General features: G+C 36.2%; 1 protein-coding gene across 2 annotated transcripts; it reads left to right on the top strand.

The window, feature by feature from the left end:
* Nucleotides 1-13,901: 13,901 nt before the first annotated feature.
* Nucleotides 13,902-27,912, top strand: LOC143458791 (uncharacterized). Of its 2 annotated transcripts, none has more exons than XM_076955659.1 (31): nucleotides 13,902-14,061; nucleotides 16,562-16,735; nucleotides 16,872-16,996; nucleotides 17,101-17,266; nucleotides 18,014-18,322; nucleotides 18,551-18,686; nucleotides 18,856-18,992; nucleotides 19,144-19,271; nucleotides 19,389-19,502; nucleotides 19,711-19,786; nucleotides 19,953-20,103; nucleotides 20,180-20,418; nucleotides 20,562-20,662; nucleotides 20,810-20,924; nucleotides 21,004-21,188; nucleotides 21,648-21,910; nucleotides 22,081-22,288; nucleotides 22,376-22,496; nucleotides 22,613-22,794; nucleotides 22,903-23,062; nucleotides 23,218-23,409; nucleotides 23,545-23,678; nucleotides 23,769-23,862; nucleotides 23,989-24,188; nucleotides 24,260-24,436; nucleotides 24,520-24,761; nucleotides 26,015-26,211; nucleotides 26,307-26,503; nucleotides 26,602-26,695; nucleotides 26,934-27,096; nucleotides 27,461-27,912. In XM_076955659.1, exons 2-31 carry the CDS (start codon nucleotides 16,579-16,581, stop codon nucleotides 27,555-27,557), a joined length of 4,860 nt encoding a protein of 1,619 aa, XP_076811774.1. In that variant the 5' UTR covers nucleotides 13,902-14,061; nucleotides 16,562-16,578; the 3' UTR covers nucleotides 27,558-27,912. The 2 variants fall into 2 exon arrangements, with proteins under 2 accessions (XP_076811774.1, XP_076811775.1); XM_076955660.1 differs by lacking the exon at nucleotides 18,014-18,322 and adding an exon at nucleotides 17,761-17,814.
* Nucleotides 27,913-27,930: the final 18 nt, after the last annotated feature.

Raw genomic sequence — 27,930 nt, 5'->3', positions numbered from 1 at the left:
AAATCCACGGAACGTAGTACCGAAACAATCATCAGGGACCAGTAACTCTTCGTATATATACAAACTAAAAATTTAAAAATTAAAAAGCAATAAAAATGCAAAAGTATTATAACTCTTTCAAAAAAAATTGCAAAATTAACAAAAAACTTACGCATCACCTCTGTAGTAGTTTAACAATAAAAATCTGTAAAATATTTTTCCAATGTAAAACAGTAAAGAGTCGAATAGTAAATATTATTGTTGTAAATGCCATACACTCGTTGATTAGCATACAATTTCTAAGTTAGAACACATTCTAAACCGTCTAGATTTGTTCTATAACGCTTTAAAAGCAATTAACCCAAAGCTACATAATGCGTCGTCAAATGCTTTACGCTTCATACATAGCTCCAGTGCATCAGTGAACACAGATAGAAAGAAAGAAAACAGTGCAAGTCATCATGAAGAGCAACTGTTCAATGAACACAGATAACTTAAAGAAAAAGACTGGCTACTCTATATAGGTACATATCATGTCTTCACTATTACCATAGAATACTAACAACATAATTTGTGGTTATGTAAATTTCTATGATCATATCGGCCCTTAGTTTCTTTCTAGAATCACTGACACATTCCAACGACACGTAACTATGCCATAGGGAAGTACGATGCGCAAAGACCAAGTTGTCCACGATGTTCTACGAAAGTTTGGATAAGATACATACATAACGCTATAAACGGTAGTGTGAAACAACCAGATATGATTTTTTATTTTGTGTTCAAGTTTCTGCATGAGGTATCCCACCAGACAAAAATCAGACACAAAATTTGGGTAGTAAATCCATGTGGTGTCGCTGTGCAACAGTAATGTTATCGAAGATCATATACACTATCAACTGTTCAATAATATTTGCTTCAGGGCAAACACTGCTATGCATATAACTTATAACATTCAAGTTGAAGTCATAAAGATTGCCGTATAGCCACGCAAAGCCATTTGCTTGCTGTTACATCTGCTACAGCCTAAATATTAAATTTTGCCGTTTGAAGTAAAACTGTTTCAAACCATTTTGATCGTTACCATATAGCACCCATACAAACGTATAACACACAATGCAGCGGTATAAGAGCTATTAAAATCACACATATTTGGATTAATTCTTATAATGTGCTTATAAACTCGATATTTGTGAAAATGCTAGTAAGTTGTTAAATATAAATAAAATATAAGCTAGTAAGTTATTAAAAGTAAAAATTGCTAGTTTCAAAATATGGCAAAGCGGTTTCCAACAAAAAACTGTTGCGCATAAGTCTATGATAAATTTTGCGGATTTACGCCTACATACGCAAACATTTCCTCAGCTCAAGTTGTATTCATACATATTTTGTATTCTCTGCATACCCTGCGTACCTGGACTCAGCACTTATGCCCACAAGGCGAATCATTAATTTTGTTCGTGCCAATTAGCCAAAACCGGTCATGTATGTATTCTTTGCCATGTTTTAAAGATTGCATTTTTAGCAATGGTTTCGACGCCTGGGTATTGCCGCTTATATACAAACTTCTTGCCTAAAACAGATATGGTACAAATTGCAACCATAAGCTCCATAAAACGTTCTTTTGAAAGAAATTACCAACTACCCTTTGTTAAACGTTTCAGTTTATAGCTTACTAGAAAGTAATAAAATCATAAGGTATTTCATGAGATCATTCGGATACATATTACTATGGACACTTTGATACGCTTTATGCTATTTGGATGAAGTCAAAATGCTCATTAAAATGCTTCGTTTACATAAAAAATAGTTATTTTCTTGTAAAGCTCATCAAATAGTATAAGCCTATGCTGTAGTATGTTGAAATATTGTTTGGTCAGGCATTCAGCCAACAATCAACAAAAGGCATTCACCATTTTTCCTTTAGCATAACCAAAACGTCAAGCAGAGAACGACATTAATTTTTCCACTACGTTAGATTTTGTTTCGTTTTGACCGACTGCTTTAACTGAGAAATTTAATTTCTTTTACATTGTGTTTAGTCGTATACATAAATATTTATGAAAAGAACTTTATTTGACTCAGCTGACCTTGCCTCATTAGTATATAATCATGACATATAGTGTCAAACCTGTTACGTTGTTGCTTATTATTTGACCCAGATTTGTTACTAAATAGAAGCATAGGCTTCATGCAATGGTTTGATTTCACTATACGTCGCATATACGTTGTAGCTATACAGTATATATATAATATACAACACAATGTGTAAAAAAGACACTGAAGATAAAGGTGACAAAATGATTACAAAATGATTACAAAAAGGAAAACTAAGCAGTTTTTAGGCCATAGATCATCTTATATGATCCCATAAATAATAAGAAAGCTCCAACACCACAAACACACGGCTATAGAGTATAATCAATACTTTAAAACTATGAATAGCGGTTGAAATGTATTAAAACCATTCGGATCAAATTTTTTATCCCTTATGTATGGTTATCTTTCGTACGTATATGCCGATATCAGGTAGGCTTATATATGCGAGGTCTACTGCTGGAATAAGAATAATGAAAATTGTTACTTGTAAAAGTGAATTAGCCTTATAGTTGTTCCAATTAAAATTGATAAAAATGGGTAATCGTAAAACATACCCCAAACTTTGCACATCACATAGATTTGGGATCGCGGGAAATCCCAGGAATTTAACAGTTTTTTTATTAATCCCGATCCTAGGATTAATCTTGTTAAACCCTTGGTTTTTAAGAATGTATCTGTGAACGGTGGAAGTGGGTATTTTCTCGATTTCATTTATTTTTATTTTAGAGTAGTTTTGCAATATGAACCATCTGCCTTGGGAATAAAGGCTTGTCACAAGCTTGTCACGGCTTGACATTCCTGTGTAGGCATGGCCGTTTGGAACGAGCGATCGCCGGTATCCAAGATGTTGTTGCCCATGTTGAGCGACGACTCCTACTATGAAGCAGTAATCATTGAGAATATCGCATTTTGTAATGAAATTGAGGAGTACTCTGAAAAAAAACTTTCGGTAACAAGATAGCCAAGGAAGGTTAACATGTCTAAAAGAAATCAGCAACAAATAACGTGGCCTTCTGATATCACGTCATGATGCGGTGTTTGCTTTATCTTGTTGTTTACCTTATAATTAAAAGCAGTCGAGGGCTTCGTTCAAACGCTAAGTACAAGGCTATGCGCTTTTCTGCAATTAGTGAAGTGCAAATGGCATTGGTCACTGATATACCGTACAAATTTTTTGAAATTGCTATAAATTGTTCAAACACGATTAGACCAGGCACAACTCCCATCGTCTCAAATAATACGTAACTTTTCATTTTGAGATTAAAGTGGTGCACGCATGGGTTTGAGAAACAGGTTTACGCGCAACTTAAAAGTTTATACTTTTTAAGCTTTACCGCTAACTTTCAGTGCACATTGTTTATTAGTTAGGTACAAACCGCTTTCTTAAGTTCAAAGTGTAGCTAGGACCGATAATAGCCGCGCAGTCGTTTTTATCTGAAGTAATTAATCCTTAGTTCATTTGCCCATTAATAGAACACAACAAAAACTTGTAAAGCAGAGAAGCCTAAACTATAGATAGCATAAGCCTAACTCTATCAAACTTGCCCTTTCTAGCTTATCAGCTACTGTATATGCTTATCATAGGCTTGGGCTCTAAAGTAGAACTCTCATTTGACATTCATGACTACTATTAAACGTGTTGATAATTTGTTGTCGTATACGGCGCATTTGGTTTACTTCAATCCAGATCATGCTCACATTTGACGTCATTTTGTACGATTTCGTAGGCATTGCGCTTGAATCTTTGCAAACGTTTATAGAAACTAATTTGTTAAAGAACCAACAAATCTTTCAGTTGGCGTTTTTGCAGCAGTCACTGTTGTTGTTTACATTGTAGCAAAATGTGCAAATTGAATAACAAAAGAGATCGTTTTAGAAAATGTTTGACATAAACATCTGCATCAATAAAACCAAGCTTAATACACGCAGTAGTATGTCACAAGAAACACCGAGCAAGTGCGTAAACGGCTCGCTTGACTCCGACAAAGGTTAACGCCTGCTAAAAACTTCATGGTCAAGCCTGCAATATTTTGCTACTGAAATCAGGAACTGCTTTAATGTTAACACTTTTGATTCGTTCCTGTTTTTGCGTCAGTATTATAAGAAATAAATGAATGGATGCAGTTTATGTTGGCACTTTTTTCGATTTTGCAGATCCCCAAAATCCTGAGATTTTTACTTTGGTTCCGAAATTCCGAACCTTATCACTTCTCAATTGTCTCTCAAAGAAAGAGAGGTGAGGAGGAAGGGCTTAGAACCGTCGCACGCACCAATCCTTAAATTACTTAAAATTATCTAATCGAAACAGATTTGATCAAGTAGCTCATACCGCTAGCAGAAATATACGCAACTTACATAAATTGTTTGACAAGATAACATCGATGACATATAGTGGTTTAGTAGTTCGTACCCCATCCGTTCAACAAAAGAAGATAAACTTCGAGATAAATTTTTTTCCTATATATAGCGAATATTTTACCTTAATACTTAGTTTGTTTAACTTGTGGTATAAATTTTATAAAGCGAATTATTTTTTCATAAAACTGGAAAGTTTTTTTATGGATGGAAATAATTAGTCAAAGCGAAATGTTGTTTACAAAACTTTATGCCTGTGTATATGATGATTTTTATCCAAAGTATGACGTAATTAAGGTGTTTGATCGAACTTGAACTAAATTTGAGAATGCGAATTTTAGATTTACCTGAAAAAGACTCAGAAATTTGTTTGGATAATGTTTGTGTCGAATTATAAATATGTCGTGTTGTCTCCGTGCAACACGTATTTCCGTTTACAAAGCATGTGATTGTTTGTAAGTTATAAACTCTTGATTAAAAAAACCATGTCTTCTAGTTCACATTTAACGGAGGATGTAGTGTGGATTTCAGGAAGTTATATGTTGTTCTTAAACCACTGTACTTATTTGCGCTTAGCCTCATACTACTACCCAAGAAAGATCACATAATTATCGATCTCACTTATTTCAAAATCCACACAGTGCATGTGTTACGGACTTTGTTCCTCACATGTTGTGTTGTTACTTATCATCGTGTTTTCGTTTGAAGCGTTTTTACCAATTAGCACCTTTTACGCGTTTGTTAACTACTTTAATCACGTGATTTGGCACCCTTGTTATATAAAGATTGTGCGCTTTTTGGGGAGGTTGTCTTTTAGCCGGTGTCCGGCTGTGAGCGATTAAATAGGGCCTTTCGAAGATCATCGGTATGTTTTATTAGCGTGATAACGCTACACTGCATACAGTTAAGGGTGTTGCGTTTCACCGTAAATGTGAAGTTAAGCCTGGCTACAAGAACGAGAAAATAGTCGTTACACAAGGAATGTACATACCGGTGGCGAATGTACATACCGGTGACCTCACGTGGCAGTTTTGAGCACTTTGAGTTGTTACACCTTAATTTATCGTATACAGTGTTTGTTTACACTCCGTAATTTATCATTTTGTATGTTTCTTTGTTACATCATGAGTTCGATTTGTGTACACGTTTTGTATCTTACGTATGTTCTACACCTTTGTGGTATAATTTGTTTATTTTGCCTTGGTTCGTAACCTTTTGTTATTGTTTCGATCACATTTGTCACCCGCACCGAAATGCCGCCAGCTTCCTCAACTGATTGCTAAATTCTCGCCGGTGTTCTTGTTGACACGTTTGAGAAAAATCAAATCAGTTCGGTTATAGTAAGTGCTGGTGATACGACGTTTTCTGTACTCTTTTTTTACAGCAACTTTCCCTCGTGAGTTTTAACTTTAAGCCAACGCCTGTTTTGTGTGTCGTTTTTATAAATATCACCAACACCGACACAAAAAACTGGCTAAGACATTTATTTATCATTTAACATAAAGAAGAGTTGTCAGTAAGTATGCCATACAGATGAAAGATTAATATTTTTTTGGTTAATTTAGTCTATAATATTTAGTACCTGTTGGAGCAGTGAAAATTTGAGTTGTACTGTTTTACATACAGGGCACGACAAATGAAGACCGGTGCCCATCTACTCACCCCACTTAAATTATCTCATTTTACCCACATTTCAAGTACCCAATGACTGCTAGGCCAACAGGAGATTATTCAGGCTTCTGATTCCAACCAGCGACCTTCTGCTTTGTAAGCGCTGTGATAATCACTTGATCAAGCTAAGAAAGATAATTGCCAAAATATAGGATTAAACCATACATAAGATTTACACCAAAATAACAAACACAGAAATAGAAATTGTATACTTCATACACCAACATCTTTTATTGCCAGTACATTAATGAATCAAAAATTGCAAATAAAATAAGTGAACAAATAAATATAAAAATAAGAAATGAAACAATATATAATAAATAGTTTGAAATAAATCTTTACCCTGAAACTAATAATTATGTCAATGATTATATCTTTTCCTACTCCCCATTAACCCATTTATTAGTCACTTTTGATTAGGCTATTATGGAGTTCCCTTCTTTCCTTATGCCGAAAAAAAGAAACCACGCAGAGATGGAAACAAGCCGAATGTTTGTGGCCCGAACCTGAAAATGCACGCCTAAACCCGACATTTTAGGCCCAAAAAACACTCTAATCAAGCATGTGAGATTAAAAACAAGTATTTGCAACCTTTAAACCGAGATACTCACTTAACCGGAAATTGATTACATATAAAGATATAGAAAAAAAAATTAGGCATCGGATAAAAGAGGTCACTTCATCGAAGCAGATAATCAGGTAAAACCAATAAATAAAGCAGGTTACAACTGACAGCTTATGGTTTATGCATTAATAATATTTGCAAAATGTCATTAAAGCATAATAACATTTTCACATTCTTTCAAGCGAACACAGCAAATTTCAGATATATATTTAAACCCACCAATTTGGCTCAGTTGGTTGATTACTATGCTATGACATACTAATTAATTCATATAGCAGAAAATCTAATACGAAGATAGATGGATAATTCGTTCTGTAACTTTTCCGAAATTATAATGGCGAGTCAATGTTTTCGCAAAACGATCAAACAATACCAACATAAACTTTAAAAATATTATTTTATTCAGTTACTTTTTTACAGATGAAGTTATAGTTACATACTACATATAGTTATAGTTGATAAATACATTCATCATAATTATTCTTAAACAAAAGATATTTATCGATTTTGAAAAAGTAACTGAAAAAACACCCAGAAAACCGGTAACCACTTTCAGGCCGATTTTAATGTACGGTTATGTAATTTAGGTTACGCACCTTGTTCACCTCGTAAATTATGCGTAATATATTAAAGTTTCCTTGCAATTTTCAACTTTTCGGTAATAACACAAAGATTTCAGGCTAACTTTGTTGTAACCGTTTCATTTCATATTCATGAACCCAAATAAGTTGTGAAAGATTTTCGGCCGGCCATGCTGACTCCCCATAGATTTGTGTGCGTAGTTAATATTCGTGCGAGGTTCGATAAACCATTTTCCTTATATAACCACGACCAAAAATATAATGGCTGATTGTTTCAACTTTTTTTGTAACGTCAATTAATAATTTTAGCATAACCCGTTCCTTATATCGATTATTTGGTGCAAGCTTTTTGTTTGTATAAATTATATATAATATCAATTTTAAATGAACTAGTGCAATTAAGTTTGGATTTATATTAATATACTAGTTTTTTTATTAGCCCATATTTCAGTTTTTTAAACATTTTTAATTTTGTTGTAAATTAAATTTATTTGAATTTATCTTCATTTCTTAAAATTTCTTCAATTTTTGGAAAATATTTTTTTAATCAATACGAAATTAAACGAATCCAATTAAATTGATATAAATCTATTTGAATTTAATTTTTAGGATTTTATTTTAAATCATGGGCTTAAAACAGGTAGCAAGTAATTTTATGAGTAAACCATGCGAATAAGTAACTGCATAAGTAACCAGTGTACCGGTAACCAGCTTCACGCCAGTCAAACAGACAACGTATAAAGAAACTGTAACAAAAGTGATAGGTGTGAACTGTTTTGCCACTTTCTCATCAACTTCTCTCTCGATATACGCTGTTCTGAATCTGTAACCAAAAAAACTCGTTGATAATTTCAACGAAGCAGAAACCGGTTTATTTATAGGCGGCAGTTTTATAATGCAATTTTGACCATGAAATAATTATGTAAGCTTTGTTATTGTCCTTGATACCACTTCGGGGTAAACCTTTTACTGCACGAATACAACAAAGCATTATAAATTAAAGGTTTTTAATCAGGTAACAAAAGAACGAGTGAGTTGACACCAGCAATGTTATTAATGTAAGCAAAACGTTGTGTACAACCCACACGTTTGAAACACCTATACGCAATCGCTGGGTAAGGAAAGCGATGCAACTTTTGAAACATGCAAAACTTACTTCAAACATGCTGCATTATCTTTGTAACTATATTCAAAATATATTATAAAAGTAATCTGTACAAGATCAAGAACATAAAGGTCGTTCAAAAAATACATTACGAAAGGTCTTTGTGTGTTTATTAAGTTCTATTTCCTATACACAAAATGGTATGGTATGGGATCTGGTATGGGCAGGGTTGTCCAGGGGAAACTTTTTCTGTCCCATTATCATATTATGGCAGTTTGTATACCTGTCTCATTTTGTTTTTGTTACGAGACGTCAATAATAATAAATATGGAGCAAAATGCAAATGTACCGTAGCAAAGTTTTCTAATTCAAGGGTGTTATTACGTAAAAACAAACTGTCCAGCATGGAACATGGCACAAATCCCATGTTAGAATTCCTTGGACAACCCTGTGTATCGGAGTATTTACCCTTGGACTGATGGTTCGTCGAAATATACTTTGTGTGTTATTCCACTAATACCTTTTTATTTGATTTCTTGAACTGTTATTGTGTTGTTGCATGACATGGAAACTGTTTATTTTAACCAGTAAATAGGAATGAACGTCGTTAATACCTTGCCCAAGACCGTTGCATGGTTTCGTGGCTGACGTTTTTAACCCTGACGACACTTCATTTCTTTCAACTGTTTGTTTTATAAAGTCATGTACAAACAAATATATTGCATTTGACATAAGTAATATTTTTTGCAAAAATAGCTATAGATGATAAATCGCCCACTTATGAATTGAAGAGCTACGTAATAGCCTATCTCAATACAATCATAGTTTTCGAGTTGACATATTTTTATGACAACTATGATTATCACAAAATATGGGACAGAGACAAATGTACTATTTAACCCTGCGCCTTTTCCCATATCGCATCCGTGATCACAAAACTACAGAAAATATCTCGTGTAGAAAAAAATCATTTTTAAACCTCAGTCATGTGCTTCGGCAATTTTATTTTATCAGATACTTGTTGCAAGACAGGATGCATATGCATGACCTATGTATTATTATTGCTGCTATGGTATACTTATCTTGACTTTATAGTTTAAATCTACCAAGTCACGCCGAAATAGCATTAGGGCATTAGCCATCTCAAGATATAGCGCGATAAAATATTCCCAAATGATATGGGACATATGATTTATGAGCTTCTGAACACGCAAATACATAATACACAATAATTTCTTAAAATGAAAAACTTATTTACAGCAAGTTATACTCTTCGGGTTTGTTGACAGTTATTCAGCGTTATTTTGATGCTTCCAGTAGTTATATTACATAATTTTTCGTATTATTTTGTAATGTTTTACAAATTGTTTTATCGTAGTATTTATTTGTCCGATAAGTTTTATTTGTACTGTGTGATTTTGTTTCCACTTTTTCCATTTTTTTGAGCCTAAGGCTTCGTTCCACTTTATTCCAATTCCCCTCTGTTCCATAATTGATTTTGTGTTTCGTGGAGTGACGTAATAATTGTGGAGCGCATGGCGAGTTTTTGTTTGAAATATGATTTATTCTATACTTGGCCAGCTGGGGGACAGTTGTTGTTTTATCTTTTGACTGAAAAGTAAGTACTTTTAGTGAACCTCCAGCTAGTTTTGATTTGGTTTATATTTTACTGCTTTTCAATATATAAAACGTCCGGAAAGTTTGTGCGAGTCTTCGATTTGTAGCCATAATTTAGTCAACCCGGTTGGTTCGGCAACCGTTATCTCTAGAGCCTGGTAATAGATGACAAACTTATTTGTCTCACTTACAAAAAGCAAAAAACGTAATATGAAAGTTGTCTTTATACCATATTTGGTTATGGTTATGACTTTTGTTATATAGTAAAATATCACAAAACACTCATTAAAAAATTGCGACAAAACTTAGTCTTCCTTGAAAACAGAATTCCTGTATTTTATGATTCATTTAATCATTAATCATTACTCATTACTCATTAATGGCTTACGCGTAAGTCGGCAGCGCTCTCAAGAGAAAAAGTTGTGATCCTAATATTAAGATCAAAAGAAAACAAAATAAAAGCGATAGCCGTGAGCTGTTTCACGACATCCTCGTTTACTTTTTTCTTTCACGCACTTTTTTTTCAATCCGCACACAATAAAACATGTAGTTAATTTCAACAAAGCAGAAACCAGTTTACCCATACAGTCTTATGTTTCATACAGCTTCCTTATATAGAAAATCCATCCATTTGATGGCAAAACATTGTCGATTGTTTCAACTTTGTTTATTACATTAGTTTATTGCCTATAACTACAATGGAGACTTTATATACTGTGGTTTCCTGATTGAATTCACATTCTAAACTTAATATAGCCCATATACCATTTCATGCATTCGAGATATCGTCCCAATTTTCTCCATAAACGCAGCAATTTTACGTGAATATCAGTTTTGAAGTGGTATGGTAAGATATTATCTTTCGTTATGCACTAATGGGGGGTATGACGTTAATTCTGTAGTTGTACAGTTCTCGGGCCAATCGCACTTGTGTTTAAAATGGTTCAGCTAATTGCCTACTTTGCAAATTAAATATTATTAAGTATTTGGAACCCTCAACTTATAGAAAACTTTTATGAAGATTGTGATCTCGATTAAATCTAGTGTTACTAAATTAAGCAAAACGTCGTATACATTCCATGCGTTCGAAACTCCCACGCAATTGCTGCAAAAATAGATGCAAAAAAGATACAAGATTGAGAACATTGGTTACCTGAAAAGCGTATTATAAAAAAATTGTTTTAAAATAATATGTGGAGATCCTATACACGCAAAGTGGGATGGTATATATGGTATCGAAATATTTATTTTCGAACTGAGGGAAATCTTTGCATGACTAAAACTTAGCCACGATTCTTCATCGCTTGACCTCCGATTATAGAGTTTATTTGTTTGCATGCATTATTCGAGAAATAAATTTTTATTTGTGTTTTTGGTTTAGATGGTAGTTTCTCTCAAATTGGCAACTCTTTACCAAGACCACTTAAAAGGGAGCAAGCGCCTTTGCAATGCATTAGTAAGGACATTGCATGTTTTTACAGTTGAAATATTTTTACCCTGGCATTATACCATTTCTTTTTACTGTTTATTTTACAACGTCTCAAAGTGTTATGGAGAAACGTATTGTATAAAAGAAAAAATCTTATAATGTATTTTTCGACAATAGCAAGACAATAAATCGTGCTTTTATAAGGTGGGTTTCGTTTCTGCAAGGAATTGCTGGTACTCAACCTTCTATTCCAATGCGGTACAAGGCACTGAAACTGCGCGTGCAAAACACAGTTGACCGTTATCTGTCAAGCGAGATTTTAGTCTATCTTCGTGCAATTGCTTACATTTCCCATGCATAACATTGCTGTAAATTGTAAATGTAAATAAACATTGTAAATGTGTGATTAAATGTCGCGTGATTAAATGTCCTAGTGATTATGTGTCGCGTGATTAAATGTCCTAGTGATTATGTGTCGGTGATTAAGCGTCGCGTGATTAAGTGTCGCGTGATTAAGTGTCGCGTGATTAAGTGTCACCAAACCGGGTTGCTTCACCCATATAACTTAGTTTTCAACTTGACAATTTTCTGCTGCATTTTGGGCCGAATATACATCAAGACAAATTGTAATAAATCGTATAACATTACATATAATGACAAAATTGCAGAAAAAACTATACAGAAAATATTCCTATATTCCTTTTAACCCGCTATAATTTCGATTTTCGGACAATTTTGTTTATCGCATTTTGCAAGACGTTATTTATACCGTTAATGCGGTAATAATTGACTTGCAAGAGATAAATTGAATAATATAAGTATAGTTCAAAACCAATCACCAAGAAATTGAAGTGCGGCGTTTGACATTTTAAAAGTACAGCAAGCTGAAATATTTTTAAAGGATACTTGAAATCAAGACCAACTGTAGAAAAATATCATATCTGCTATATATGTAGTTTTGGAGGGCGAGCTTTTCGTTACACTTTAAATAGTTACACAAAAATCGCCAAAAACGTGAAACAGAATCCCTCATTTTTAAATCGTTTGTTACCCTACACACAAATACGCCAGGGTACCAAGATAAATGCAATAAAGTGTGGTTGAAATTGCTTAATAGTTAATTTAATCTCAAATAAAATATATTAAAAAAATTATCCGGAAAACAAATAATTCAGATAAAGAAGCCTTATCCAAAGAGGCAGCTGTTAATGGTGTAGGCAGTTTTAAATTACGTTTTATTTTTCTATCTTTGCACGAAGTATAGCCAGGTTTACAGTCGTTTGGTGCAATGTGGTTTTATTTATCATGGAAAGATTTGACGAACTTTGTTAAGGTCTTTAATCCACTTTGAAGTAAAAACGTTTCATTGTTTGTACAACAAACCATTTTAAAATTTCTGAATCCACGTATAGACAAATAAACAATGTGTAGAAAGATGTGCTTTTCGTCAAAATAAAGTGACGAAAACAAAAAACAATTTGCTATTAATGTGAAAACAATTTCACACTTGCTGCTGCGTGCTATATAAAAAGCGAGGTCATGTAAGGTTGTTCCTTATAAAATCCTTAATTAAGCGAAGTGTTGTATTCATTTGGCCTCACAAAGTGAGTACTTTGAAAGACCTGGCAGCTCGGCAGGTTTGTACATACGTTGTCTTTTGATTTACGCCATTATAGTTTCTGGAAGATCATTTCAAGTCTTTACAGCTGTTATATGTATTTACGACAGCAATAAAATTTCTTACTATATTTAACACGTTTAAAGTCATAAATTGAAGAGCTCAAATCACCTTTTAAACTCGCACACATCTCTCAAGACAATTCATTTTACGCTTTCCCGTTGGTGGATAGTTACAGTTTGCTGCTCAACTTACCTTTCAAGTATCCTTTCACAGCTCGAAGCCAGTACGTTTGTATATAAAAACTTGACCGGTGGCTATATGTGAAAAAGTGGTCATTTTTACAACCATTTTTAAACTCTTATATATAGCAACATAGAAAAGCTTGTGTTGATTACACTGAAAGATAAATTCAAGTGATTACGCTAAAAAAACTACAGAAGAAAATTTGCGATTCTACAGTAAATATAGGCTATATGCGTAAGCTATAAAAATCGTGTCGAGTCATTAGCGTGTTATGTGTATTTCTTTTAAGATATATCATCTTTTTCGATGTAACAAATTCGATTATCAAGTTTAGAAGATTTGTTTATTGTAGTAATAACTCGACACAAGTATGGATCCTGTCATAAATGAATTTAATGTGTTGCACGACATCGGAACAAATACCAAACACTTATTTTGCGCGGAAAAAAGTAAAGAAAATTTTTTGAAGAAGTGACTGGTACCGGAATGACTGCCGCAGGGCAAATACCAGTTAGCATGATATATAAACAAGCACATATACGCTCGTCTGAGCCGATCTGTGCAAAAGTCAGGGTTGAGTTATGGCCTGTGGGTAAAAAGTAACTTGCGTTTGTTTTCTTTCTTGTTTTGTGTCTATAACTACAGTTTAGGGCCTTGCGATTGCGTTGCTTGCCCAAAACGCAGATAACTCTTCCTGCTTTGCTGTTAAGAAACAAAAACTGAAACGTTTGAAGGGTAAGTTTTTTCTCGATTTTATAGTTATTTCGAATGTGTTATCTTAGAATATACAGAAGCATTTTATATATTTAATTAAAATTACTCTAAAATTATTCATAATTCAATTCGTAATTTACAAGTAAATTTGCAGTCTATGAATATTGCTAATGATAATAAAAAATATTGCTGCTTTCACCAAGTTAAGTCTTTTAATAACCGAAAAAAATAGCACTTCGCTTTTACTTCTATATGTTTTATAATTTCTGTCATATCAAAAGCGCTAACATGATAAAAGGCTAATAAAAAGTCTGAAAAAAAAACGGCAAATCAAAAACACATTTGACAGCTGAAAAATATCTTTCTGTTTTAATCGGAGCATCCATACCAACAAAAATTATCAAAACAGAATGACCATGAAAAATCAATTTCTTAAAGGCTTATCAAAAATATCGCACCAACAAAAATTGTCTATCAGATCAAACTTGATTTTTCATCGGGAAAGGCAAGCGGAGTTGATGTCAAGGTAAAATTTGGCCAAAAACAACGACTTCTTTGGATGCAAAGTCGTTTGCAAAGGACGCAAAATAAAGATTACAACGAATAATTAATAGGTAACTTTATATGTCTACGATAAAAGAGTTGTTTCTAAACTTGATACCAGATAATCTTGGGTTGATAAACGCCTTGAGGGCTTTTGGTCGAAGTTTGGCCTTAAAAATGTTTCAAGATAGACAAGATACAGGTACCCGCTTGTACCTGCTATCAGAGACTGAATCCGATGTAAGAGGACCGCAGCTTTGGGAGAAAAAAATTGTAAAACGGCGATTAAACTGCAGCTCCTGCCAAATAAGTGAAGGCACAGTTACACTACTTAATTTGCACGACAGATTTAATTACTATAGTGAAAATATGTTGGTTATATTAGTTAAACGAACGTCATACTGGGCGTTTCAACGTTATCACTTGACTCGGTATGTTATTTAAGCTAATATAATCACGTTGTTAGAAAGTCACTGGCAACAAAAATGAAAATGACGTGGAAAGGCGATTTCGACGATGTCCTATAGCACACAGTCTGATTGCGATTACACATCCGGCGATTACATACGCAAGGGTTTTTCCCCTTCAAAACATGTACCTTCTAAAGGCGCGCAGTAGTGCGTGTTATATGCAACGTATACATACGCGTTTCACAGGGTAGTAAACACCACGTGTAGTACCGCGCTGAATGTGAAATATTTTGAACAGAATTTGTTTAATTGTTCTTTAAAAGTGCATAAAGAGCGTAAAGTGTAAAAGTGTCCCTGCGGCTATCCCAAGATCTTCTGATTTCTTTGCTTCCGTTTGCGTGAGCAGCGGCTGCCAGAAAAACGCACGAAATCACATCTATTTTCGTACTATCTTGGTCATCAATCTTTTATAACATAGCGGTATCATCAGATTTAAACTATCTTGCTAAGGCCGATAAGTACTCGCAAATAATTGTTTTATGATTAGGAAGAGGTATTTAACGGTAAATTCCACCACGACAAAAACCTTACTGGGAAACAGTAGGAAATTAAAATTATGTATATTTAGTTCTCTAAAATGTTTGTGCAGACAAAAAATTTTAATTATAGAAAAAACATTTCAACAACTAGTGTCCGAACCAGTTGGGCAAGACTGTATAGCCTTCAGTCCAGTTTGACCTTGCTTTTCTAGTAATTTTTATAATGATAAATAAGTTTGGTTTTGGCGACTGATCAACTTTGTGTTTAGATTTTAGTATTAAATTTTTTGAAAACAAAACTTGCCTGTGGCTTCATAACTAACACGGTCATAAATTCAACATAGGTAACAAGTTTTTTTCGAAAAAATTTATCTGTTAGACCCAGCCCGTTAAAAGTAAAACTACCCCCTAAGGGCGAGCGAAGTTTCTTCGTACGGCAAGGCGCGGTCCCAAAAAAGGATGGCGATGTCGCTTACATCCTGTACCAAATAACGCCTTGTGGTCATATTTGAAAGTTCTAGAGTAATAACCGTGTTGGGACCGGTGGACCTGGAACAGGCCGACAATCAGTTTGCTTAGTTGAGAACAGAAGCGTATTGTGAGACAAAGTTTGGCATGAAAGTATGCCGCATGAAAATAACATGTAAGAGCCGAATATACGAAATGAGGCCTATACAGTATAAGTTTCGGGACAGCTTAATTTTTCAAGATGTTATTGAAATTTGCGATTATACAATCTGCAAGGTTACACTGACGGATCAAAAGCTATTTTTAAGGAATTACGTTTCTGACATAACGTCCCCCTTGCCTCTACAATTATACGATTGGCATAAACAAGAAATCCATTGCAAATGTGACGTCATCAACAAAAGATTTTTATGACTAAACTTAGGACGCGAGTTGACAAGCATCACTTTGCTTTTAACTGTAGCTTGTGGGAGGGAAGGATTATCTCCGTCATACACATGTGAGAATATTACGAGCACGCTATGTTTTTAAATTAACTATGCTTTAAATTCTGTGTTCAAGGTTTTGCGATCCTAGAAATGTGTTCAATCAAAACCGCACTTTTTGGTGCTACGGTTCTAGCATTGCTGGGTTCGGTAGTGGCAGAAGACGATCCAAATGAAAATGTAAACTCAAACAGCACACTGTCTCTCCCCGATTTCGTACAACTGCAACAAATCTACGAATTCGCTATGCGTAAGTAATTTTGATAAAGTAAATATTTCTTAAAATATTCAAAAGCAAACATAGAAAGTTAAATTTTGTTGATGTTTAAAATAATCAAACATCCAATATTTTAAATAAATTCGAATCTGATGTGTTTTTTATTTAGGAGCGGCATGCCAACCAGATATCATTGATGGCAATTATCAAGAGCCAACTCCTTGTTTTAATGACGAGGATGTGTCGGAAGAAAAATGTTCTAATAAAGGATGTTGCTATTTGAAAGATGAAGAGGTTTGGCAAAAAGTGTAATGTTTGTTGCCTTTTCTTTCATATAAGTCGGAACCACTTTATGTAGCAATTTAAATGAAATATTGATGAAATTTTTTAATTTTTAGACAGAAGAAACTACTTGCATAAAAATGCAGTCTCAATCATACATTTTGTCGAGGCTAGACGAAATTGAGATTGAGTCCACAAGCGGAGTTAATAAAAAACAACTTGGTACTTTTTTCGCAAGTCTGGTCCAGTGCATTGTACAAGGCGGTGGTTCCAATTGCGCATGTAAGTTTAAGCAAATTTTGAAACGAAGGTATTGTGCTGTGTACAAATGAAAACAATACATTTGTTTAATCAATAGAAGTAGTTAATTCTATACAAATCTGACTGCAATTTATTGATTTCGCTCATTCTTGCCGAAAAATCTTCTCTTTTTCTGTTAACAATTTCTATAGCATTCTAAACAGGCTAATATATGACAAAAGACAGTAAAAACACTAACAAAGTATTTCGTTACAGAGTCCAATGGTTAATACACTTTATCATATTCAGCATAACTTTATAACAAGCATATACTTACTAGCAAACATTAAGTAGTGAAATTATGCTTTTTTATTACTTAATCAACACATTTCTGAATTTAATTTTATCAATAAAACCAGTTCTGTTTTGGTGTTTTTATAACAATAAGTTTTATTGCCACTTTGTTTACGCTGCAATAATTCTACTAATTACTTCTACTATAACTAACTCTCACATCCTCTAATTGCACTAAAAAGCATTCGATTTTCGTGCCACTACCTCTATTCCCGCTACTTCATCGCCTAAACCAAGTAAGTACTTCGCATTTGACGCCTCAGATTGCATGATGACGTGGTGGCACGATTTGTGAGGCATGAGTTGGTGACCAGTTTCAGGTCTCCCTTTACCCTGGTCAACTTTCTTCACCTGTAACTAATTCCAGTCTTTCTCCCTTCCATGGAGAAACTTGGGGCATGGTGAAAAAAGAAGTTAACCGCGGTTTATTAACAGTGAACAACAATCAACTGGCGCAATTGGGAGACGTTGTCAGCAGAGCTATCAACGGTGATCCAAGTGCTATACAAACCATCAGAATTGGAGGAATATCGGTTGTGCGCTATTTATTGCAAGCTGGACTAATTAACAACAATGAGTACAACCAACTTCTGCTGATCGTAACGCCGACTCAATCTTCACCTGTGGTGGCCACCCGTCCACCCGTGGTGGCCACACGTCCACCTGTGGTGGCCACACGTCCACCTGTGGTGGCCACACGTCCACCCGTGGTTCCTATATTTCTGCCTATTCAACCGACCCGCAGTGAGTGGACCAAATAGCCATTCAGATAACAATAAATGTTTGAAGCACTATACAGGATGATGTGGTGTCTGGTGGAAAATATTTTGTATTTTTAAAAACTCTGAAAATGTTTGTGTGTTCTTGCAGCATAAAAAATATTAGTACAGTATTTTTAATGCTATACTTTTTACTATGGTCTATTTTTGGTCTTACATAAAATAACGGCGTAACCTTTCGTTGTGCAAATAGATTGTTTCTGGTATCCTTGGGGAGGATGGAGCAGATGTCAAGGTGTTTGTGGCGCCGGTGTTCAGCAAAGAATTAGACGTTGCCAAGGATGTGTGCCAGGAACCGGAGCCTGTCAGGGATCTTGCACTGTGAAAAGGTCTTTGCAGCGACGATAATTTTATGAGATTAAAAAAGTGGATCATAAATTTGTAATTTATAATTTATGTAATTCCTAGAGTTATTGCTATAGTGACATCATTACAAGTAATTTTTAAATTCTTGGTTTAGAAATTTCATTTGTACGAAAATTTTACTCTACTTTACAGGGCTTGTGCCAATCCTGTTGGCCAAATATGTGCGTACTGGAGCGGATGGACACCATTTAGCGACTGCAGTGATACCTGCGGTATTGGACAAAGAACAAGAACCCGTGAATGTTATGGAGGAAATATTGGTGTTTTTGGTAAGCGACTAAGGAAGAAGAAAATGCGTCGGCTATTGATAGCAATCGTCAGCTATCGTTAACTATCAACTTTTTGATAGAAGAGAATATGGAAACATGTTTTCTGGCTTAAAAATGTAACGCTCAGTAATAATACACAATGTCTTTGCAGGTTGCGACGGTCCGTCTACAGATGCCATACCTTGCAACACTGTTCGAAACCGTGGCCGATATTTGGCTTGGACTACTTGGTCCACTTGTCCAGTAACATGTGGAACAGGACAACAGAGAAGAGCTAGGGTAAAGTTTTTACTCAGACTATTTAAGGATAAATTAATTGCGCAATAAAAGGAGTTGTTTTAAATATCATTCAATATTAGACTTTTGTACACAACGCTTTATGTCTTTCTTTTGCAGAGTCACACTTGCGACTTGCCTCGGGATGAGGAAACCAGAAACTGCGCAACTGCAAGATGTTGTGGTAGGTTCCCGTGGTCAGGATGGACTCCATGCAGCGCAACTTGCGGCCGTGTAAGCAAAGATTAGCAGCAATCAAAGTTTGATTGAACATAACTAATTTACTGCAGTAGATGTGATCTCTTTTCTTTTAAGTTTTACAGTCTAAACATATACGGACGTACCATTTATTAAGCATTGTTTGCTAGCCGTATAAAATTTGTGTCGTTCCCTTATTCTATAAAGGGCAATGCATGATCATCTAACCAAAGGAACTTTTTAGGGTACTAGAGAACGAAGACGATCAGACATCTGTACCGATATTCCAGATGATGTAGAAACAATCGCATGCAACGCAGGTAGCTTATAACATCAGTGGTCAACGATTGCATGGAGTTGATATAATAGCTATGAAGTACTATTAGTCGCAGGAAACAAAATAAAATCTGACGTTTCGACAGGCAGTAACAAGGATTGAAAAGTAACTATTTGTGAAAATAATCTTTTGTCTCGCGCACTGTCCAGGTCTTGGCAACTTTGGCGATTGGTCACCATGGGGACAGTGCAGCCAGAGCTGTACCGGAGGAACCCGACGAAGACAACGCGCGCATTCCTGTCGAGCGAACTTAGACTTCCAAACAGAGACTTGCGGGTTTGCAGGAGGTTTTGGACCCTGGTAAAAACCTTTTATCTTTTCTTGCTGCCAACTAATTTTTTCATTGCAGGAATATTTAATGCGTTTTTGAAATTAGGACTGGATTTGGTGCTTGTTCGGCTTCTTGCCCAGGAGGACAGCAATCACGCACAAGGCGTCATCAGTGCACAAATCAAATCCAGACTGATTCGCAGGAGTGTGGTGTTTTAGGAGATTATAGCGCGTGGAATAGCTGGACTTCGTGCAGCACAAGCTGTACTGGTGTCAGGGTAAGAAGGCAAAGTCACCCTTGTGGCTTGCAACCTTTGCAAGATGAAGAAGTCTGTGGAACAATTGGTATGTATAGTCGCTCACTACTTACAAGTAAAATTAATTTCAACGTAAACTACATCACCCGAATATTATGGAAATAAATGTGTTGCAAAATACATTTTTATGTAGAATTTATGCAGTAATAACATTTATGGCTAATGATGTAGGTGATTTCGGGCCTTGGTCTCAATGGGCGCCGTGTTCACAAAGTTGTTTTGGTGGAAGTCGCATTAGACAACGAGTAAACCCGTGTTCAAATCAAGCAGAGGTAACACACCGTATCTTAGGAGCAATCAGAAAGCCAAATCTAAAATAAAATGTCGCGTAGTTGTGGTTACATTGTGATACACTAAATTGTACACATGTTAATACACTAAATTGTGCATACGATTACGATGGATGTTTTAACTATTAGACGGACACTCAACAATGCGGTGCTCCAGGTTCATGGGGACTCTACTCATCTTGGACAGCGTGTAACCAAACTTGTGGTGGAGGAGTCCAATTTCGAACGCGTGTACATTCTTGCCGTAAGCAAAAACTTTGCAGTTTGAAAGAGAAAATTTAGTCATTTGAAACAAATGCCAAAATCTTACCTAAACTTTACAGCTCTTCTTCTTCCAAGTCCCCAAAGCAGTCCACAGCCTGAAACAAGGCTATGTAACAGACAAAGATGCTGCTCGTTTAACAACTGGGGCTCATGGTCTGATTGTTCCACTACATGTGGTTATGGTAGATCAAACAGAGTTCAAACAAACATCTGCGAGAACATAGAAGCCCGACAACAATCCAGGGTAACTTGCAAAACCTTTTGGTGTTGTAACTTGTATGGTAATCACTACCCAACTTCAAGGACTGCGGAAAGTTTTTGCGCGATTTCAACTCGGTGATGGTTCCTTACCAGTCATACTCCGAGCTTGTTTGTGTGCATTTATTCAGAGGTGTATATTTTAGTTGTTTGTTTTTTTGTCGTATGAAACCTGATTTTCAAGTTATTCATCAAAACCACTTAATGAGAGCAAGCGTCGTTACTGCATTGCAAAATTGTTGTCTAAGGACATTGCAGTACAGCCGTAGCGCTACTCGACATCGAACACACCATTGTAAGCCCAACACTTTAACCGTTCTTCTCACGAACAGACATCATATGACACATGATCAAGACTATAGTTATCATAGGTTTTACTTTTCTTTTGTAAGATTTGTGTTGTTTTCATGCAAATTACTCACACTTACTTCCTCCTGTGTTACAGTTTTGTCTAATTAGTTTTGGATCGTGGGGCATTTGGAACAACTGGGGTGATTGTAGCCAAGTTTGTCCTGGAGGGCGAAGAAGAAGATCTAGGATTCAAAGCTGCTCACGGGCTGTCCAAAACGTGGAACAGTTTTGTGGGGTAGATCAGGGCTACAGACCGTGGAGTGAATATGGCTCCTGCTCCAGAACTTGTGGTGGAGGATTCCGTCTCCGAACTAGAGATCATATTTGTGGAACGACTGCTTCAGAGCGAGATGTTCAGTACGACATTTATAGTTAGAGTTAAATGCCGTTTTAACTGACTAGTTTTGAATAGAAGTGATTTAAACTGAAAACAAAGCTGTGAAATAACACGATTGAGATTAATTATCTGTTTCAAACAAAATAGAAAAATTTAATTGTAAAAAATATTTTATTTTCTATCATTTTAGACCATGTAACACGGATCCTGGAATATATGAAAATTGGAGCGTTTGGAGTTCTTGTTCTAGTACCTGCACTGGCGGCTTTCAATCTCGCGTTGCTCGTCACACATGTGACATGCCTCCCAGATCTGAAAGACGGGCTTGCGGTGGCCCTGGAGGTTTTGGTGACTGGTCCAACTGGGGTCAGTGTCCATCTACTTGTACTGGACAAAGGGTATGATACTTTTTTCGTTTTGCTATTTCTTGAAAACAAAATTAACTTAAATATATCCAACATGCAACAGTCAAATTCAATGTACAGATAAGAAGTCAAACACATCGTTGTACAAATCAAGTCAACAGGGAAACACAACAATGCGGTTCAGGTGGCTTTTACGGAAATTGGCAATCCTGGGGACGTTGTTCTCAAAGATGCGCTGGAGGTGTGTAAATTTATATCAAGTACCGGAAAAATCTGTGAAATTGGGTGGTAGAAGAATTAAATGCTTTGTATTTAGAATAATACTTTTTACTTACACTTTTATAATTTACTCACCAGGTACCAGAAGTCGACTTCGTTTCCATAATTGCGGGCTTGCCCCGGAAAGCGAGGATGAACAATGTGGAAGTCCCCCGTTCTATGGTGATTGGCAACCATGGGGTAGTTGCTCCAGAACATGTGGTGGTGGGAGACAATCAAGAACAAGACAAGGATTTTGCGGATTTAGCCTTGATACACAAGTATGTTTATTTATTTATTCGAGTTTAAGAGATAAGTATTTCATACGGATTAAGTTTTGAATAAATATAGAATTAAATGTTTTTTTTATTTATTCCCTTCATTTGCAGACTCAAGTTTGCGGCATTTCATTGTGTTGTGTTGTTATGGACTGGACTAACTGGTCTCCATGCCCTGTATCTTGTGGTTTGGGAAGGCAGTCTCGTCAACGGTTTAGCAACTGTTCTTCTAATCCAGTCGACAGTGGCATCAGAGAGTGCAACGCTGGATGTAAGGCCGATTTTAGTGGTAGTTAAACGTACCAGTGTGGTATTATTACTGGGGTTGTAAAATATACAGTTATTATTTTTTGAAACATAGACTTTTTAAACATGTAGTTGATGTATAGTGTAGTTTCTTTTGGTTCATGGTTTTCTTTGTTTCAGCTGGTATTACGTCAAGTTGGACCGTTTGGAGTAATTGTCCTGTAACGTGCGGTGGCTCCACCTGGCAACGAAGCCGACGAAACACCTGTCAAGATCAGGCCGAGATACAAACAGCTCCTTGCGGACGAGGCAGATGCCCTTTCTGGTCTGGTTGGTCTATATGGTCCGACTGCAGTACAACGTGCTTCCAAGGTATGGTGTTGATCCATAATACATAACTTATTTTAATATATTTTTATCTATCGACAATATGCTCCTAGAAATATCTTTCCAATTATCTGCTAAGACACAAGTTTTAACGTTTTGTTTTAATTCATTTCTGTTTAGGAACTCGGGTTCGTCGCAGAGAGTGCATTTTAGGTGAAGTTGGTGTAGACTGCCTTGGAGAAGATGAACAACAAGAGTCTTGTACTGTAAGTCAAGGAAGATACACAGTATGGACCGCTTGGACAGTTTGCAGCGTAAGTATGCTTTGAGCTATACTTTTTTTAATCGAAATTTGGTCAAGGCTTTCCCCTTTCCTGCGCCTTTAACACGGTTGGGTTTTTTAGGCTTCATGTGGCGGAGGTACATACTCTCGTGTTCGACAGCACACATGTGGACTACCCAGACAGGACGAAACGGCACCTTGTAACACACAGCTAGGTATGATAGATGTAAGCAGCGATGACAAAACAAAACCTAAAATTTTATATGTATTTTAAAGTCCAATCTGAAAGTGTAAATTGAGTTGGGAAAAATTAAATATTATTCAACTTGGCCAATTCTAAGGCGGCTTTGGACCATGGACATTTTGGAGTCGGTGTACAGCGACATGTGGCGGAGGGCTTCAAACTCGCCAAAGAACACACTCATGTACTGGTGTCGTTGATGCAATAACACAACCTTGCAACACAGATCCAGGCACCTACACAGGGTGGACGGCATGGAGCACATGTACAGCAACATGTGGTGGTGGATCTTACGAAAGGGTGTGTTTTGAAATATCACCATAGTTCTGCATTTTTCTAAGGAAAAAACTAAAGCGATATCATTTGTGTAGAGACGATCTCATACTTGCGGTCTTGATGACGAAGTACAAGTTGCTCCTTGCAACACATTTTCTGGAGATTTTACGGGTTGGACAACATGGTCACCTTGTACCGCAACGTGCGAGGCTGGAACTAGAACACGAAGGCGATCCCACACTTGTGGACTTGATGACGACGTAGACCTTGATGTACAAAACACATATTACTAAATTGACGTTTTTGCTCAATTTATAAATTTGCAGCCAAATTTTTTATCTTATCTTCTTTAAAGAACTGCAATACCAACCCTTGCCCCTATTGGTCTGGATGGACAGAATGGAGTGGTTGCTCACGTACTTGCGGTGAAGGAAGACGAACAAGAATGAGAGATTGCCAAGGAGGAGTCATAGGCCAGCGGGGTTGCCAGGGAGAATTTAATCAAGCTGAACAATGCAACGCAGGTCCCGGATTCTACAATCCCTGGAGTAACTTTACCCCATGCAGTGTCACATGTAACGGTGGAACTCAATCTCGGTACATTTTAAATTTTGTATTCTATTGTTTTGATAACACTTGCTGCAGTTCAGAAGAATGTTTATACCTGGGGGAAGGTGGGTAAAAATACACAATTTATACACAAGCCACAACAATGAATTTTATAATGAAAACACTATGATTAAGGCTATTTTTAATGGGTCGCGCGAAATATTATTTATCTTTAGAGTAAAGGTTGAAAAAGTTGCAACATCGCACCAACATGACACGTAAAAATGATTGCCATATGATGTAAAGCGTTTCAGATAACTTATTATCTGAAATACGTAATTTAAATTAATTAACGTAATTAATTTAAGCCACAACAATGAATTGTATAATGAAAACATGCTAGGCTACTACAGCATAGCTACAACAGAAAACAATTTGCTATTTTCAACATGCTTATATCTAAGGGAGTCACTTGGTTATTCCAACTTTGGCAATACGTTTCAGTCATAAAATTAATATTTCATCGTTTAAATCAGGGGTGTCAAACTCAATCGCACCAGGGGCCAAAACTCAAAACTTATTTAACGCCGCGGGCCGTAAGGATAAAACTTGATTGAACGTTTCGTGACACGAGTATATGAATTGGAACAGTCAGCGAAACAGCACCAAATTTTTGTTTTTTTTGACGGTTTTGGCTGGGAATAAATCGATTTATTCTATCGTATGATGAGGCAACTGTTGTGCTGCTGTATTGTGCGATTTGTTATAATCTTGTTTCTTGCTTGAAAAAAGTAAGTTATACTGCACAATGATCTCGCGGGCCGGAAATAGTTCAATGTATAAAATAGCATTGCGGGCCAAGTTTTATTGTAAAGCGGGCCGGATGTGGCCCGCGGGCCGGGAGTTTGACACCTATGGTTTAAATCAGGGATGTCCAACCTTTTATTATAGTGGGCCGCATTGTCACTTGAAATAATTGAATGGGCCGCAAAACCTATTAAATTTCAAGAAAAATGGGTACATGAAGTACATATACTTTTGGAGTGAAAATGACTAGCGGGCCGCACAAAAACCTCAGGCGGGCCGCACTGTGGCCCGCGGGCCGCAGGTTGGACATCCCTGGTTTAAATAAACAACCTTAAGACGTCTTTTTAGAGAAGCGTGTGTTTGTTTAAAGAGCTATATACAGCTTGCAACTCGGGTTTGGTCACCTTTAGTTTGTGCTCAAAATTTTCTTTTGTACAACGTTCTTCCAAATATATTAAATTATGATTAGGTTTCAATGGTGTTTGTAACATTAGAACAAGAACGCATAACTGTGGACTCCGTCCCGAACTACAAACAATTCCTTGCAACACGGATCCCGGCCAATGGAACAACTGGCAATCGTGGACTGCTTGCCCTGTCTCTTGCGGTGGTGGTCAAATAGTTCGACGTCGCTCACACACCTGTAATCTTGATGATCAGTTTGAGACTGCCCAATGTAACACTGATCCAGGTTTGCCGGATGGACTTTTTGAATAAGATACCATATCTTACTACATTTCGAATGTACTTTGATTGGCAGTTATGTGTGTGAACTTTATTCTTTAGGATCGTGGACGGCTTGGAGTATATGGACGACCTGTTCGGCTAACTGTGGTGATGGAACTCAAACACGTAACCGAAGACAAACTTGCACTGGACAAACAGAACAAGAAACACGAGTCTGCAATACCGTCCCGTGTGCTATTTGGGGAGGATGGTCAACCTGGGGCCCGTGTAGTTCCTCCTGTGGTCCAGGATCTGAAGTAAGCAAAGCAAAAAATTATCGTAAATAAGTAATAAATAGCCTTGAAAATGAACAATCACATCATTTCTTCACTCAACGTACACGTTTTTATTGTAGACTCGTCTCCGTACTTGCCAAGGAGGCCGACCCGGAGAAGGATTTTGCTTTACGGCAATTGTTGGACGGTTGGACAGGAGAGCATGTGACTCAGGTTTGTGTTGAAATGCGCATAAAATGTATTACTTAATGTCGTGAAAGTTGGTGCAGATTAAATTTATGCAAGTTGCATTGATTTCATATTCGATAGCTCTTCGTTATTTAAAAGCGATGTTTAAAACAGATAATTGACACTATAGGCCTACAGACCTACATTAGGCTATTCCTAAACCATTTTAGAAATTTTAAAACTACAGTTGTGTAAAGAGGTGCATTTGTTCATGACGTAATAGGTCCTTGCTGTGATTTTGACTGGAGTGGATGGAGTGCCTGTTGCAGAGCAACAAATCCAGTTGAAAACATTCAGTTTCGATACCTTGGAAACGGATGTGGTCAGCCTTGGCAGACTTTTAACCGTACCTGTCCTCTAGGAGTGCGTGTCGTAGATGTTCCTTGGTGAGATGTAGCTTTTTAGAAAATGCATACACGCTCAATTGCGCCCATTTTAAACTAACTTACACGTTTAAAACTATTCATTAACTACATGTTTCTAAAACACCGTTTTAAAAGCAAATGCTAATCAAGTGTATTAAATAAAGACCAAGTACTGGTAAAACGGGTGAAAAGAGTTCCCGCAATTATGCGCAATGTCGTAAGCCCTAACCATCGTGAATTACCACTAGAATTTAAATCAATAGGAGTGCCTTATTTACCTTTTGTTAACAGCATGAGCATTTTCTTTCACATAATCTTTGTTGACCAGCACCGGGTCTTTATGCTACAATGTTGATGTAAACTTATTTGAATTTTTTCTGTTTAGTTCCAATCAAGAAGAACTTTTCCAAACGGCTGATACCTTTCGTGGAGATCCCGAACGCCGTCGACGTCGCCGTTCAGTTGAAACGCTCTTGCCATAAACTAACTTCAATATTTTGCTAAACCTAACGATATTCATTGCCACGTAACACATAACATTTTATTAACAGTAAATACTTTTGTGGTCATATAATGTTGCCAAATGAGTAATGTTTTCTTGATATCTTTATTACTCGATATCTCTTATGTTTTTCATAACTAATTAAGTGTTGTTATTAGAATTTTAAATCTGATAATGCAAGCCGATATGAGAACATTGCTCTTTTATGTAAAAAACGTGTCACTGCCTTTGTGTAAGCTATCTATGAGTATGTTAATAGCAAATACATGTATTTCCGCAATAAGACCAGTGTATGTATTTTCAAGCCATTATAATAAACTGCGCTCTAACATCAATGACGCAGTTGTGGATTC

The sequence above is a fragment of the Clavelina lepadiformis genome, chromosome 5, assembly GCF_947623445.1.
Source record: "Clavelina lepadiformis chromosome 5, kaClaLepa1.1, whole genome shotgun sequence".
NCBI lineage: Eukaryota > Metazoa > Chordata > Ascidiacea > Aplousobranchia > Clavelinidae > Clavelina > Clavelina lepadiformis.
The sequence above is the reverse complement of the archived record's forward strand: the minus strand, read 5'-3'. Positions and strand labels throughout refer to the sequence as shown.